The sequence below is a fragment of the Bombina bombina genome, chromosome 12 (genome assembly GCF_027579735.1).
Source record: "Bombina bombina isolate aBomBom1 chromosome 12, aBomBom1.pri, whole genome shotgun sequence".
Lineage (NCBI taxonomy): Eukaryota > Metazoa > Chordata > Amphibia > Anura > Bombinatoridae > Bombina > Bombina bombina.
The window spans coordinates 149,280,796-149,297,719 of record NC_069510.1 but is presented as its reverse complement, the minus strand read 5'-3'; the positions used below and the strand labels follow the sequence as shown (position 1 = coordinate 149,297,719).

The window sequence follows — 16,924 nt, the reverse complement described above, 5'->3', positions numbered from 1 at the left end:
TTCCAAGTGGCCAGAAGAAGTTCAAATGTCAAGTACTACAACACAACAAACCATTGTCGTTCTTTCCAGTATGTTTGCAAGATTTGGACTGCCACAAACTTTAGTCTCAGACAATGGTCCACAGTTCATATCACATGAATTTGAAACATTTCTAGATACAAATAACATCAAACACTGTAAGACAGCTCCATATTTTCCAGCCTCTAATGGACAGGCTGAAAGATTTGTACAAACTTTAAAACGCCACTTAGCTGTCTCTCACAAATCATAATTTAATCCAAACTCCCTTTCTAATTTTTTGTTTAACTATCGAAACACACCCCATGCCACTACTGGGCTATCACCTGCAATGTTAATGTTTGGAAGACGCCTGAGAACTCCACTGGATAAAGTTAGACCAGAACATCCCAAACAAGAGTTGAACACTTCTAGCGTTTCAGAATTTGTTCTTCATGACAGAGTATGGGTTAGAAACTACCGTGGCCCAAATAAATGGAGTCCAGCTGTCATAATACAAGGCATGGGCAACAGAATGTTTAAAGTTCAACTACAAGCTGGTGGTACAGTTTCCCGCCATGTAGAACAAATGAGACATAGATCTCAACCAGCTACACAAATATCCAATGATTCAGATGGTGAGGATATCTGGCATGGAGTGTGGTGCCCACCTGAGTCTTCTGAGGATGAAAATGCAATGAACACAACTGAAACAGATCAACCTCAGAATGATTCTGTCAAACAACAAAATATCACAGGTGATCAACAACCATTGGGTTCTCCTCCACAGACAATTTCTCCTGAACCAAATACTCTACGGCCCTCTAGAAACAGAAGGCCACCTTCTAGATGGCAATGTGAGGATTCAGTGAGAGATTATTCAGCAAGGAATGACCTAATCCGAAGGCGGACTTATCGCAGAAAACATAACTGTGACTAAAATCTAGGCTGCGACCTAGGTCTTGTGCACATAGACTATAGAGATAAACTGTTCTAAGTTCAAGTGTATGGTTTAGTTACTTGTTGTATGTTACAATATTATCCACTGTCTGTTCTTTATTTTTATTTATTTTTTATATTTTTATTATTATTTTTTTGAGAAAAAAGGGGATGTTAAGATTACTGCAGCTTTTACTGTATCTTTGCACTAACCTTGTCTCATAATTATATGTTAGAAGCGCTGCAGCTTTAAGCTCAGCTCACCACACCCTCTGGGTGTGTCTGGGTCTCTGTGACATCATCAGAAGCCATGTTAGTTTTACTGATGGAACCTACTAGTGAATAATAAGCCATGTGGTTGTAGCTGAATAAAAGTTATCTAAAGTTCCTGCTGCAGAGTCTTCATGATATGTGCAAGACACAAGGTAACAGCACACAACTGAATGTTCTAATCCTGACTACACAGAGAACATAACATTAACAAACTAACTTCACTTACCTTACAGTTGCCCTCATCTATCTCCTCACTAATATCATTCTCACCTCTGCAGTCCCCACCTCCTGTTTCCCTTCCTCCTACCCATCTAGATTGTAAGTTCCCACGGGAATAGGGCCCTCAATGCCCCCTGTATCTGTCTGTAAAACGTTGTCTTTTATTGTATTGTTTCTCCATTGTACTTTTATCCTTGTACCCATGGGCAGCGCTGCAGAATCTGTTGGTGCTTTATAAATGAATACTAATAATAATAATAAAACAACGACAAATGCAAATATAAGATTTAAATTGCATTCAAATTTAAAAGATCACTAAAAAATAACGGATTTCTAATCAGCCAGGTGACTTTTGTATGAAAAGTTATATAGAAATATTTGTTTTTCCCTATTGATACAACTCACTTTGTAGATTTATTAACTGTCGAGCGTACAAAATTTGCTGTAGCAAATCCCGTCCGCTCGACATCGCTAAATGCCAACAGCATTCACTGTCTGCATTTATCATTGCACAAGCATTTATAGTGCCGCGCCCTGCTCACTGGGGGCCAATCGGCCGTTAACAGGGGCTGTCAATCATCCCGATCGGATTGGGGTGATTTCAATCCTCCACTTAAAATTTGGTGGACAGGTTAAGGATGAGGGGTCTTCTGACGAGCCTGAAACGATGGACTCCAAAGCAGTATCCACTGCTTCATAAATGGAGCCCTTTGTCTTGAAGATTATCAAAACCTATTTAACAACTACTGACGTTATTTATCTGTTATTATAGATCAGTTGTTTATCTCACTTTCTACAACTAGTGTCATGCATAGCTCAATCTCTTTCCTTCTCTCATATTTCATTACCCCAGTTAAAAATACAATCTGAAGCAGCAAAATACATGTATACATTAATAAAATGGCCGACATTTATGAAGCAATGGGCAGACAAGGCTCACTCAAGCAAATCTGTCTGCCCAGTGTTGCGGCCAGTGGCCAGCAATACACTGCCCGCATTTATGATTGCACCAGCAACTGCTAGTGCAATGCCGCCCCTTGCTAAGGTGCAGCCAATCTGGGCCAATCAAACGCCAGCAGAGGCTGTCAATCACCCCGGTCGGACTGGTCTGGGGTGATTTTAGTACTACAGCTAAGAGCTGGTGTGCAGGCTAGAAAGCAGCAGTCTGATGACCACTGCTTTTTCATTATCGGCTGCAAGTTCACTTATGCAAGCCTGCACCAATGCAACGTAAAGCTGCATCTTGCAGCTTTATAAATTTCCCCCATTGTGTTTATTAGCACTATATTGGGCCTTTGGTTGTGTATACTAAACCAAGGAGCCCTGAAACGTTGCTAATGTTTTGAGCTAAATTGTTTTTTCAGTGTATTTAGAGTGCCACCTTCATATTTTTTTTCTTCTGTATTATATTAGGGTCGATGCGGGAGATCCACAAGGTGATACACCCATTTTGTTGGCATGGTAATGCTGGAATTGCTTTGAGTGCTGGTACAAATAGGGATGGGTATCATTGCTAACATTGGCACACAACCTGATATATCATGGTATAACAGAATCCCCAGAGAATATTACAAATAATGAGTTATGTGTTGAAGGATCATCAGCGCTCCTGCAAGTGCCCACCAGCCCCAGTAATTCCCATTAGGCTGTGGATGGAGGTGAATGCCACCACTTTCCATGGCTCCATCAACTTTTCTGAAGGCTGCTAAGGTTTTGCTGAGAGCACAGGGGCTGTGCAGTGAGATTTTTCAGACAGATGCTTCAAGTTGTTCTAGCTGACCTGTACTCTCTGCCTCCTTATGTTTCAGGGGAGTCCCCATCCGTGCTAACCATTATGTTCTCTACAATGAAACCTAAGCTAGGCAGCAAAAAATAAATATAAAAAACAACATACACCTCAAATTTGCTCCACTCCTATAGGGACAAGGCTGTTGTCTAGTCGTCTCTTTTGTAGCAGTGGCCCTGCCCTCACGCACATAACGGCACTAAACATGTAGCACAACTGGAGACCAGAATTTAATTGTTAGGGCTTGAATAAAAGTAGAACAAAACACATGCAAAATATATTCAAGTCAAATATTACACTCATATATAATATAAAATATATCTATTTTTTTTTAAATATATGAAAAGTGCTTTTAACCCCTTAACGATACAGACGTACCCTGTAAATCGCATAACCTTAAGGGTGTTTTCAGCCCAGTAATAGCGCGTGTCACACCTCACTCAAAGAGGAGTTCGGCAATAGCTATTAAACCCCTAAGAGTGAAAATAACAGGTGACAAACAGGGTACGTTGATGGTCATTAAGGGGTTAAAGGGATATGCTATATGACAAGGTGTTTGACTGGAAAGAGCTCAAAGGTGTCTGTATATATATATATATATATATATATATTATATTTGCATACAAAGAGAGAAGCGTTCTACCAGGAACAAACAAAACCTCTCAATAGCTAGTTCTATGGCGATTTACAACCCAGGAGCAGCCTCTTTTACACCAGTTCTGCTTTTCACAGAGGAAAAGTTTCCTGTAGTATATGAGTCTGATCCCGCCAAGTAAGGTCAGTCCAGCCCAGAAATACCAGGCAATTCTCCTCTGAACAAGGAACAGGACAACCCCAGATGATTGTTTCGGCCTCCTATGGGCCTCGTCAGTGAGGTGCAGCCACATTCCTCTAAGCACACTCGGCAAGGAGTCCACGTCTGGTTTCCCCATCACCCACAGGGAGACCTCCCTAGGGTCATATTAATTTGCATCCGAAGAGAGAAGCGCTCTACCAGGAACGAACAACAGCTCATCAGATAGTTCTATGGCGATTAATATATATAAATGTGTTTGTGCAGTGAACAAGTGCTGTGAAATCACGAAACATGTCTGCTGTGCAGGACTCCAGCAGTTCTTGTGTTACTGGATGATGTGTTGGTGCCAGTGTCAGCTAGTGGTGTTTGGATCTTTGGATATGCTATTTGCTGAACATCATTATTGTTGACTTTTGGCACTCTATTGTTTTACTGTGGATTGGATAATAAACTTTATATATACGTTTTACCTAAGCAGTGCCCGGATATTCTTTTGTTTGTTTATATATATATATATATATATATACATACAGATACAAATATACATACACACATATATACATACACACATACAACAAGCAAATATATAAATATACACCTTTGAGCCATTCCTAGTCAAACACCTTGTCATATACTATATAACTTTAAAACAATGTAAATACAACTTATTTTTTGTTAATTTAAAAATACATAGTTGAAATAGTTTTATTCACACTTTTAAATTTTTTTTAATGTTTTAGCGCACTTTAGTGGATTGACAAACATGAAGATAAAGGGAATCTTGACCTAATTGATAGGTGGCTTATAGAAAGCTAAATTGCAGCTAGAGATTCCGATATGGATGTTTCAGATGCATCAGTGGAAATATACAAAGCTGTTTCTCTTATTAAGCCAATAGGGATGAATTTTATTTACCTTCGGTTTCTTTGACATTAGGGTTACTCACACATTAAAGGGACACGCTACCCATATGCTAAATCACTTGAATGTGATGCAGCATATATGTAAAAACAGACTAGAACATATCCCATGAACATTTCCATCATAAATAGGAAGATATTTTACATAAAAATGTCCTCATTAGCCACTTCCCATTATAGAGGAACACAAAACAACCAATCCAAGTGCTTGTCAGAAGACTTACAAAAGAGTGTGCATCAGGCATGTGCATGTCACTTTATATCTATCCTCAGTATAAGGAATATCATGGTGAAATCCCAGAGTGATCACAGTAAAGCAAAGTGTGAACACAGCACTAATGATGACGATTGGCCGTTTTTTTTTTCATGTAGAGCACTTACTGATTTTAGTTGTAAATACAGAAAATATTGTGAATAGATCCTTAAAACGTTTTCTTTCCCACAGTTGCATCAATGAAAAACAAAATATTACAAATTGCATATGCAAGAATGATTCAAATATATTTAAGATGTTTGAGTTTATGATTGGAAAAAGTGGCACAGTTCAGTTGGGGGGTTGCCCTTTTGACTGCGTCTCCGATAAGAAGTTGTTAATGATATTCATTGTCTAGTATTTTATATTATCTGATTAGAATGGATATGCCTCTTTCTAATGGTCTTTCTCTTTTCTACAGGTTTGCCTATTGTTATAGTTAGCGTGACCTTGGCTACATCGTTTAATAAATACGTTGCAGATAGTCACTGCTGGCTAAATATTCAGACTGACATAATCTGGGCATTTGTGGGACCGGTTCTTTTTATACTGACAGTAAGTATTTGTTATGCTAAATGTATTAGGTGACGTACGTACCATTCAACTTTGCCCTGCAAAGAGAAGAGGCTATTGGAATTGCTTTGCAAATGAATAGCTTTTCTTTCATTCTGTCAACCTAAGTTTAGACAAAGAAATATTATGAGTCTAATTTAATATCTTAAATCATTATCTTATAACAGCAACACTGTAATGTGTTCTTTTTAATCCCTTAACAGTTAATGTGCCATTAAAATGAGAAATATAGTTGTTTTTTGTGTAATTTCCTTGAAGGAAAAATAATATAATAGAAACATTTATAAAAGAATAAAATTGTACAATGCATTGAGATCTTTTCATTGGTATCATTATACCTCCCTTTGTATGAATAAAACATGCAAATATGGCTCATGTTTACTACTCATTTTGAGAGCAGTGCGGTTCTGATCTGCTTTATTATTATTTATTATGATATAAATCTTGAACTTCTGTTGAAAAGCTTACACCTGTATTTTGATAGACAATGTAAAAGAATGCTATTTGCTCTGCCAGTTAAAGGAACATTAAGCACTTTGTGATGGTAATATAAAAGGATGAATCACATATATAAAAAAACTCTACAACATACTTTCATTACTAATTTTGTTCCCTTTTCCTGTAATTCTATTCTGAAATTGTGAGCTCTTTAGTTCCTGTTAGAAATGGAAGTGCAGAACACTGTTATATCCCACACAGCCATTGGCTGCACACTCTAGTGACCTATTTATAACTGTCCCTAATTGGCCACAGCAGAGAAGGTAACCTAAGTTACAACATGGCAGCTCCCATTGTTTTATAGACACTAAAACTTAACACTTTTTTTGTCAATATTTAAACAGCTAATGAAACTTTAAAACATAAATCTATATGTTATTCTCAGACTAATCTTTTCCTGAATATTTCATTCTATGTAGCATTTATTTAGTGTTTAATGTCCCTTTAAATATTTTTATAATACATTTTAACATTCAAATATTGAATAATACATTTGAATATCACACTGGAGTTTAGAAGAATCAGCATTTGAAGATAACTATTCAAATATCATATTCATAAAGGTAGGGCTAGCAGATGCCAGATTGCTACTCACATTTTGTGTATGCTGCAAGTCACTGATCCCTTATATCTATCTGCTTTATGTTCCACAAATCAACTATAGAAAAAGCCAAGGGAATAATAGTTTTCCCTCATTGGAATGACGTCCACTGAGCGCAGAAGCTGAACAAATAACTTGTTTTATTCCAGCCACTAACAACATGATTATTTGCCAGATATTCGTGCTTATCTTATAGGCGAGCAGTTAAAGGGATAGTAAAGTAAAAATTAACCTCCCATGATTCAGATAGAGCCGGTCATTTTAAGACACTTTGAAATTCACTTCTGTTTTCAAATGTGCTTTGTTCTCTTGGTATCCCTTGTTTGAAATGAACACACACATATCCTACACTAGTGGGAGCTGCTGCTAATTGGTGCCTGCACATATCCTACACTAGTGGGAGCTGCTGCTAATTGGTGCCTGCACACATTTGTCTCTTGTGATTGGCTGATTAGTTGTTTACAGCTAGCTGTCAGTAGCGCAGAGCTGCTCCGTCAGCAAAGGATAACAAGATAATGAAGCAAATTTGATAATAGAAGTAAATTTAGTTAAAATAGTATGCTCTATCCAAATAATGAAAGAAAAATTGGGGGTTTCCTGTCCCTTTAATAACAATGATTAATTCAAAGGATTGACCGTAAAGAATATGATCATTTGTAACTGTTGCAGTAGTTTGTAAAAGGTTTAAGAAACTATCTGGGGGAGGCAATAACACAAATCTGTTGTCTATTTGAAACTTTTTTTATTTTGCTGAATTAAGCTTTATTCTCCTGTTTGTGTGTTTTATTAATATGTTAGATACTACATAACAGATGCTGCATAATCAAAGTATTAGTTTAAAGTTCATTTTTAAAAGCTTATAGTGTTTTTATGGATACACAATTCTGGCTGCAATTTACAACGTTAGCTGCCTATACCAATCCTAGCTACAAGTAACAAATCATCAGCTACAAATGGTAGCAAGAGCTCTGTTAGAGTAGACAGAGCTTGTAGCTGCCTATACCAATCCTAGCTACAAGTAACAAATCATCAGCTACAAATGGTAGCAAGAGCTCTGTTAGAGTAGACAGAGCATGTAGCTGCCTATACAAACCCTAGCTACAAGTAACAAATCATCAGCTACAAATGGTAGCAAGAGCTCTGTTAGAGTAGATATAGCTTGTAGCTGCCTATACCAACCCTAGCTGCAAGTAAGAAATCATCAGCTACAAATGGTAGCAAGAGCTCTGTTAGAGTAGATATAGCTTGTAGCTGCCTATACCAACCCTAGCTGCAAGTAAGAAATCATCAGCTACAAATGGTAGCAAGAGCTCTGTTAGAGTAGACAGAGCTTTGTAGCTGCCTTTACCAACCCTATCTACAAGTAACAAATCATCAGCTATAAATGGTAGCAAGAGCTCTGTTAGAGTAGGCAGAGCTTGTGGCTGCCTATACCAACTCTAGCTACAAGTAACAAATCATCAACTAAAAATGGTAGCAAGAGCTCTGTTAGAGTAGATAGAGCTTGTAGCTGCATATACCAAACCTAGCTACAAGTAACAAATCATAAGCTACAAATGGTAGCAAGAGCTCTGTTAGAGTAGACAGAGCATGTAGCTGCCTATACCAACCCTAGCTACAAGTAACAAATCATCAGCTACAAATGGTAGCAAGAGCTCTGTTAGAGTAGACAGAGCTGGTAGCTGCCTATACCAACCCTAGCTACAAGTAACAAATCATCAGCCAAATCATCAGCTACAAATGGTAGCAAGAGCTCTGTTAGAGTAGACAGTGCTTGTAGCTGCCTATACCAACTCTAGCTACAAGTAACAAATCATCAGCTACAAATAGTAGCAAGAGCTCTGTTAGAGTAGACAGAGCACGTAGCTGCCTATACCAACCCTAGCTACAAGTAACAAATCATCAGCTACAAATGGTAGCAAGAGCTCTGTTAGAGTAGACAGAGCTTGTGGCTGCCTATACCAACTCTAGCTACAAGTAACAAATCATCAGCTACAAAAGGTAACAAGAGCTCTGTTAGAGTAGACAGAGCTTGTAGCTGCCTATACCAACCCTAGCTACAAGTAACAATTCATCAGCTACAAATGGTAGCAAGATCTCTGTTAGAGTAGACAGAGCATGTAGCTTCCTATACCAACCCTAGCTACAAGTAACAAATCATCAGCTACAAATGGTAGCAAGAGCTCTGGTAGAGTAGACAGAGCTTGTGGCTGCCTATACCAACTCTAGTTACAAGTAAAAAATCATCAGCTACAAATGGTAGCAAGAGCTCTGTTAGGGTAGACAGAGCTTGTAGCTGCCTATACCAACCCTAGCTACAAGTAACAATTCATCAGCTACAAATGGTAGCAAGAGCTCTGTTAGAGTAGACAGAGCATGTAGCTTCCTATACCAACCCTAGCTACAAGTAACAAATAATCAGCTACAAATGGTAGCAAGAGCTCTGTTAGAGTAGACAGAGCTTGTGGCTGCCTATAGCAACTCTAGTTACAAGTAAAAATCATCAGCTACAAATGGTAGCAAGAGCTCTGTTAGAGTAGACAGAGCTTGTGGCTGCCTATACCAACCCTAGCTACAAGTAACAAATCATCAGCTACAAATGGTAGCAAGAGCTCTGTTAGAGTAGACAGAGCTTGTAGCTGCCTATACCAACTCTAGCTACAAGTAACAAATCATCAGGTACAAATGGTAGCAAGAGCTCCGTTAGAGTAGACTGAGCTTGTAGCTGCCTATACCAACTCTAGCTACAAGTAACAAATCATCAGCTACAAATTGTAGCAAGAGCTCTGTTGGAGTAGACAGAGCTTGTAGCTGCCTATACCAACTCTAGCTACAAGTAAGAAATCATCAGCTACAAATGGTAGCAAGAGCTCTGTTAGAGTAGACAGAGCTTGTAGCTGCCTATACCAACTCTAGCAACAAGTAACAAATAATCAGCTACAAATGGTAGCAAGAGCTCCGTTAGAGTAGATATAGCTTGTAGCTGCCTATACCAACTCTAGCAACTAGTAACAAATCATCAGCTACAAATGGTAGCAAGAGCTCTGTTAGAGTAGACAAAGCTTGTAGCTGCCTATACCAACTCTAGCTACCAGTAACAAATCATCAGCTACAAGTGGTAGCAAGAACTCTGTTAAAGTAGACAGAGCTTTGTAGCTGCCTATACCAACTCTAGCAACAAGTAACAAATCATCAGCTACAAATAGTAGCAAGAGCTCTGTTAGAGTAGACAGAGCTTGTGGCTGCCTATACCAAATCTAGCTACAAGTAAAAAATCATCAGCTACAAATTGTAGCAAGAGCACTGTTAGAGTAGACAGAGCTTAAAGCTGCCTATACCAACTCTAGCTTCAAGTAACAAATCATCAGCTACAAATGGTAGCAAGAGCTCTGTAAGAGTAGACAGAGCTTGTAGCTGCCTATACTACCAACCCTAGCTACAGGTAACAAATCATCAGCTACAAATGGTAGCAAGAGCTCTGTTAGAGTAGACAGAGCTTATAGCTGCCTATACCAAATCTAGCAACAAGTAACAAATAATCAGCTACAAATGGTAGCAAGAGCTCCGTTAGAGTAGATATAGCTTGTAGCTGCCTATACCAACTCTAGCAACTAGTAACAAATCATCAGCTACAAATGGTAGCAAGAGCTCTGTTAGAGTAGACAAAGCTTGTAGCTGCCTATACCAACTCTAGCTACCAGTAACAAATCATCAGCTACAAGTGGTAGCAAGAGCTCTGTTAAAGTAGACAGAGCTTTGTAGCTGCCTATACCAACTCTAGCAACAAGTAACAAATCATCAGCTACAAATAGTAGCAAGAGCTCTGTTAGAGTAGACAGAGCTTGTGGCTGCCTATACCAAATCTAGCTACAAGTAAAAAATCATCAGCTACAAATGGTAGCAAGAGCTCTGTTAGAGTAGACAGAGATTGTGGATGCCTATACCAACCCTAGCTACAAGTAACAAATCATCAGCTACAAATGGTAGCAAGAGCTCCGTTAGAGTAGACAGAGCTTGTAGCTGCCTATACCAACCTAGCTACAAGTAACAAATCATCAGCTACAAATGGTAGCAAGAGCTCCGTTTGAGTAGACTGAGCTTGTAGCTGCCTATACCAACTCTAGTAAAAGTAACAAATCATCAGCTACAAATGGTAGCAAGAGCTCTGTTAGAGTAGACAGAGCTTGTAGCTTTCTATACCAACTCTAGCTACAAGTAACAAATCATCAGCTACAAATGGTAGCAAGAGCTCCGTTAGAGTAGACTGAGCTTGTAGCTGTCTGTACCAACTCTAGTAAAAGTAACAAATCATCAGCTACAAATGGTAGCAAGAGCACTGTTAGAGTAGACAGAGCTTGTAGCTGCCTATACCAACTCTAGCTACAAGTAACAAATCATCAGCTACAAATGGTAGCAAGAGCACTGTTAGAGTAGACAGAGCTTGTAGCTGCCTATACCAACTCTAGCTACAAGTAACAAATAATCAGCTACAAATGATAGCAAGAGCTCTGTTAGAGTAGACAGAGCTTGTAGCTGCCTATACTACCAACCCTAGCTACAAGTAACAAATCATCAGCTACAAATGGTAGCAAGAGCTCTGTTAGAGTAGATAGAGCTTATAGCTGCCTATACCAACTCTAGCAACAAGTAAAAAATCATCAGCTACAAATGGTAGCAAGAGCTCCGTTAGAGTAGATATAGCTTGTAGCTGCCTATACCAACTCTAGCAACAAGTAACAAATCATCAGTTAAAAATGATAGCAAGAGCTCTGTTAGAGTAGACAGAGCTTTGTAGCTGCCTATACCAACTCTAGCTACCAGTAACAAATCATCAGATACAAATGGTAGCAAGAGCTCTGTTAAAGTAGACAGAGCTTTGTAGCTGCCTATACCAACTCTAGCAACAAGTAACAAATCATCAGCTACAAATGGTAGCAAGAGCTCTGTTAGAGTAGACAGAGTTTGTAGCTTCCTATTCCAACTCTAGCTATAAGTAACAAATCATCAGCTACAAATGGTAGCAAGAGCTCTGTTAGAATAGACAGAGCATGTAGCTGCCTATACCAACTCTAGCTACAAATGGTAACAAGAGCTCTGTTAGAGTAGATATAGCTTGTAGCTGCCTATACCAACTCTAGCTACAAGTAACAAATCATCAGCTACAAATGGTAGCAAGAGCTCTGTTAGAGTAGACAGAGCATGTGGCTGCCTATACCAACTCTAGCTACAAGTAACAAATCATCAGCTACAAATGGTAGCAAGAGCTCTGTTAGAGTAGATATAGCTTGTAGCTGCCTATACCAACTCTAGCTACAAGTAACAAATCATCAGCTACAAATGGTAGCAAGAGCTCTGTTAGAGTAGACAGAGCATGTAGCTGCCTATGCAAACCCTAGCTACAAGTAACAAATCATCAGCTACAAATGGTAGCAAGAGCTCTGTTAGAGTAGATATAGCTTGTAGCTGCCTATACCAACCCTAGCTGCAAGTAAGAAATCATCAGCTACAAATGGTAGCAAGAGCTCTGTTAGAGTAGACAGAGCTTTGTAGCTGCCTTTACCAATCCTATCTACAAGTAACAAATCATCAGCTACAAATGGTAGCAAGAGCTCTGTTAGAGTAGGCAGAGCTTGTGGCTGCCTATACCAACTCTAGCTACAAGTAACAAATCATCAACTAAAAATGGTAGTAAGAGCTCTGTTAGAGTAGATGGCGCTTGTAGCTGCATATACCAACCCTAGCTACAAGTAACAAATCATAAGCTACAAATGGTAGCAAGAGCTCTGTTATAGTAGACAGAGCATGTAGCTGCCTATACCAACTCTAGCAACAAGTAACAAATCATCAACTACAAATGGTAGCAAGAGCTCTGTTAGAGTAAATATAGCTTGTAGCTGCCTATACAAAATCTAGCAACAAGTAATAAATAATCAGCTACAAATGGTAGCAAGAACTCTGTTAGAGTAGACAGAGCTTATAGCTGCCTATACCAACCCTAACTACACGTAACAAATCATCAGCTACAAATGGTAACAAGAGTTCTGTTAGAGTAGACAGAGCTTGTAGCTGCCTTTACCAACCCTAGTTACAACTAACAAATCATCAGCTACAAATGGAAGCAAGAGCTCTGTTAGAGTAGATATAGCTTGTAGCTGCCTATACAAAATCTAGCAACAAGTAATAAATCATCAGCTACAAATAGTAGCAAGAACTCTCTTATAGTAGACAGAGCTTGTAGCTGCCTATACCAACCCTAGCTACAAGTAACAAATCATCAGCTACAAATGGTAACAAGAGCTCTTTTAGAGTAGACAGAGCTTGTAGCTGCCTTTACCAACCCTAGTTACAATTAACAAATCATCAGCTACAAATGGTAGCAAGAGAGCTCTGTTAAAGTAGAAAGAGCTTGTGGCTGACTTTACCAACCCTATTTACAAGTAACAAATCATCAGCTACAAATGGTAGCAAGAGCTCTGTTAGAGTAGACAGAGCATGTAGCTGCCTATACCAACCCAAGCTACAAGTAACAAATCATCATCTACAAATGGTAAAAAGAGCTCTGTTAGAGTATATATAGCTTGTAGCTGCCTATAACAACCCTAACTACAAGTAAAAAATCATCAGCTACAAATGGTAGCAAGAGCTCTGTTAGAGTAGACAGAGCTTGTAGTTGCCTATACCAACTCTAGCTACAAGTAACAAATTATCAGCTACAAATGGTAGCAAGAGCTCTGTTAGAGTAGACAGAGCTTATAGCTGCCAATACCAACTCTAGCTACAAATAACAAATCCTCAGCTACAAATGGTAGCAAGAGCTCTGTTAGAGTAGACAGAGTGTGTGGCTGCCTATACCAACTCTAGCTACAAATGGTAGCAAGAGCTCTGTTAGAGTAGATATAGCTTGTAGCTGCCTATACCAACTCTAGCTACAAGTAACAAATCATCAGCTACAAATGGTAGCAAGAGCTCTGTTAGAGTAGATATAGCTTGTAGCTGCCTATACCAACTCTAGTTACAAATAACAAATCAACAGCTACAAATGGTAGCAAGAGCTCTGTTAGAGTAGACAGAACATGTAGCTGCCTATACAAACCCTAGCTACAAGTAACAAATCATCAGCTACAAATGGTAGCAAGAGCTCTGTTAGAGTAGATATAGCCTGTAGCTGCCTATACCAACCCTAGCTGCAAGTAAGAAATAATCAGCTACAAATGGTAGCAAGAGCTCTGTTAGAGTAGACAGAGCTTTGTAGCTGCCTTTACCAACCCTATCTACAAGTAACAAATCATCAGCTACAAATGGTAGCAAGAGCTCTGTTAGAGTAGGCAGAGCTTGTGGCTGCCTATACCAACTCTAGCTACAAGTAACAAATCATCAACTAAAAATGGTAGCAAGAGCTCTGTTAGAGTATATAGAGCTTGTAGCTGCATATACCAACCCTAGCTACAAATAACAAATCATAAGCTACAAATGGTAGCAAGAGCTCTGTTAGAGTAGACAGAGCATGTAGCTGCCTATACCAACCCTAGCTACAAGTAACAAATCATCAGCTACAAATGGTAGCAAGAGCTCTGTTAGAGTAGACAGAGCTTGTAGCTGCCTATACCAACTCTAGCTACAAGTAACAAATCATCAGCTACAAATGGTAGCAAGAGCTCTGTTAGAGTAGACAGAGCACGTAGCTGCCTATACCAACCCTAGCTACAAGTAACAAATCATCAGCTACAAATGGTAGCAAGAGCTCTGTTAGAGTAGACAGAGTTTGTAGCTTCCTATTCCAACTCTAGCTATAAGTAACAAATCATCAGCTACAAATGGTAGCAAGAGCTCTGTTAGAATAGACAGAGCATGTAGCTGCCTATACCAACTCTAGCTACAAATGGTAACAAGAGCTCTGTTAGAGTAGATATAGCTTGTAGCTGCCTATACCAACTCTAGCTACAAGTAACAAATCATCAGCTACAAATGGTAGCAAGAGCTCTGTTAGAGTAGACAGAGCATGTGGCTGCCTATACCAACTCTAGCTACAAGTAACAAATCATCAGCTACAAATGGTAGCAAGAGCTCTGTTAGAGTAGATATAGCTTGTAGCTGCCTATACCAACTCTAGCTACAAGTAACAAATCATCAGCTACAAATGGTAGCAAGAGCTCTGTTAGAGTAGACAGAGCATGTAGCTGCCTATGCAAACCCTAGCTACAAGTAACAAATCATCAGCTACAAATGGTAGCAAGAGCTCTGTTAGAGTAGATATAGCTTGTAGCTGCCTATACCAACCCTAGCTGCAAGTAAGAAATCAGCTACAAATGGTAGCAAGAGCTCTGTTAGAGTAGACAGAGCTTTGTAGCTGCCTTTACCAATCCTATCTACAAGTAACAAATCATCAGCTACAAATGGTAGCAAGAGCTCTGTTAGAGTAGGCAGAGCTTGTGGCTGCCTATACCAACTCTAGCTACAAGTAACAAATCATCAACTAAAAATGGTAGTAAGAGCTCTGTTAGAGTAGATGGCGCTTGTAGCTGCATATACCAACCCTAGCTACAAGTAACAAATCATAAGCTACAAATGGTAGCAAGAGCTCTGTTATAGTAGACAGAGCATGTAGCTGCCTATACCAACTCTAGCAACAAGTAACAAATCATCAACTACAAATGGTAGCAAGAGCTCTGTTAGAGTAAATATAGCTTGTAGCTGCCTATACAAAATCTAGCAACAAGTAATAAATAATCAGCTACAAATGGTAGCAAGAACTCTGTTAGAGTAGACAGAGCTTGTAGCTGCCTATACCAACCCTAACTACACGTAACAAATCATCAGCTACAAATGGTAACAAGAGTTCTGTTAGAGTAGACAGAGCTTGTAGCTGCCTTTACCAACCCTAGTTACAACTAACAAATCATCAGCTACAAATGGAAGCAAGAGCTCTGTTAGAGTAGATATAGCTTGTAGCTGCCTATACAAAATCTAGCAACAAGTAATAAATCATCAGCTACAAATAGTAGCAAGAACTCTCTTATAGTAGACAGAGCTTGTAGCTGCCTATACCAACCCTAGCTACAAGTAACAAATCATCAGCTACAAATGGTAACAAGAGCTCTTTTAGAGTAGACAGAGCTTGTAGCTGCCTTTACCAACCCTAGTTACAATTAACAAATCATCAGCTACAAATGGTAGCAAGAGAGCTCTGTTAAAGTAGAAAGAGCTTGTGGCTGACTTTACCAACCCTATTTACAAGTAACAAATCATCAGCTACAAATGGTAGCAAGAGCTCTGTTAGAGTAGACAGAGCATGTAGCTGCCTATACCAACCCAAGCTACAAGTAACAAATCATCATCTACAAATGGTAAAAAGAGCTCTGTTAGAGTATATATAGCTTGTAGCTGCCTATAACAACCCTAACTACAAGTAAAAAATCATCAGCTACAAATGGTAGCAAGAGCTCTGTTAGAGTAGACAGAGCTTGTAGTTGCCTATACCAACTCTAGCTACAAGTAACAAATTATCAGCTACAAATGGTAGCAAGAGCTCTGTTAGAGTAGACAGAGCTTATAGCTGCCAATACCAACTCTAGCTACAAATAACAAATCCTCAGCTACAAATGGTAGCAAGAGCTCTGTTAGAGTAGACAGAGTGTGTGGCTGCCTATACCAACTCTAGCTACAAATGGTAGCAAGAGCTCTGTTAGAGTAGATATAGCTTGTAGCTGCCTATACCAACTCTAGCTACAAGTAACAAATCATCAGCTACAAATGGTAGCAAGAGCTCTGTTAGAGTAGATATAGCTTGTAGCTGCCTATACCAACTCTAGTTACAAATAACAAATCAACAGCTACAAATGGTAGCAAGAGCTCTGTTAGAGTAGACAGAACATGTAGCTGCCTATACAAACCCTAGCTACAAGTAACAAATCATCAGCTACAAATGGTAGCAAGAGCTCTGTTAGAGTAGATATAGCCTGTAGCTGCCTATACCAACCCTAGCTGCAAGTAAGAAATAATCAGCTACAAATGGTAGCAAGAGCTCTGTTAGAGTAGACAGAGCTTTGTAGCTGCCTTTACCAACCCTATC

At 39.1% G+C, this 16,924-nt stretch overlaps 1 protein-coding gene across 1 annotated transcript in view; it reads left to right on the top strand.

The window, feature by feature from the left end:
* The window catches only part of ADGRD2 (adhesion G protein-coupled receptor D2), a 677,900-nt gene that overhangs the window by 203,992 nt on the left and 456,984 nt on the right, over window positions 1-16,924 (top strand). Inside the window, exon 15 of the mRNA XM_053695488.1 lies at window positions 5,605-5,738. Within this exon, the coding sequence (XP_053551463.1) occupies window positions 5,605-5,738 (134 nt within the window). The remainder of the gene's footprint in view (window positions 1-5,604; window positions 5,739-16,924) is intronic.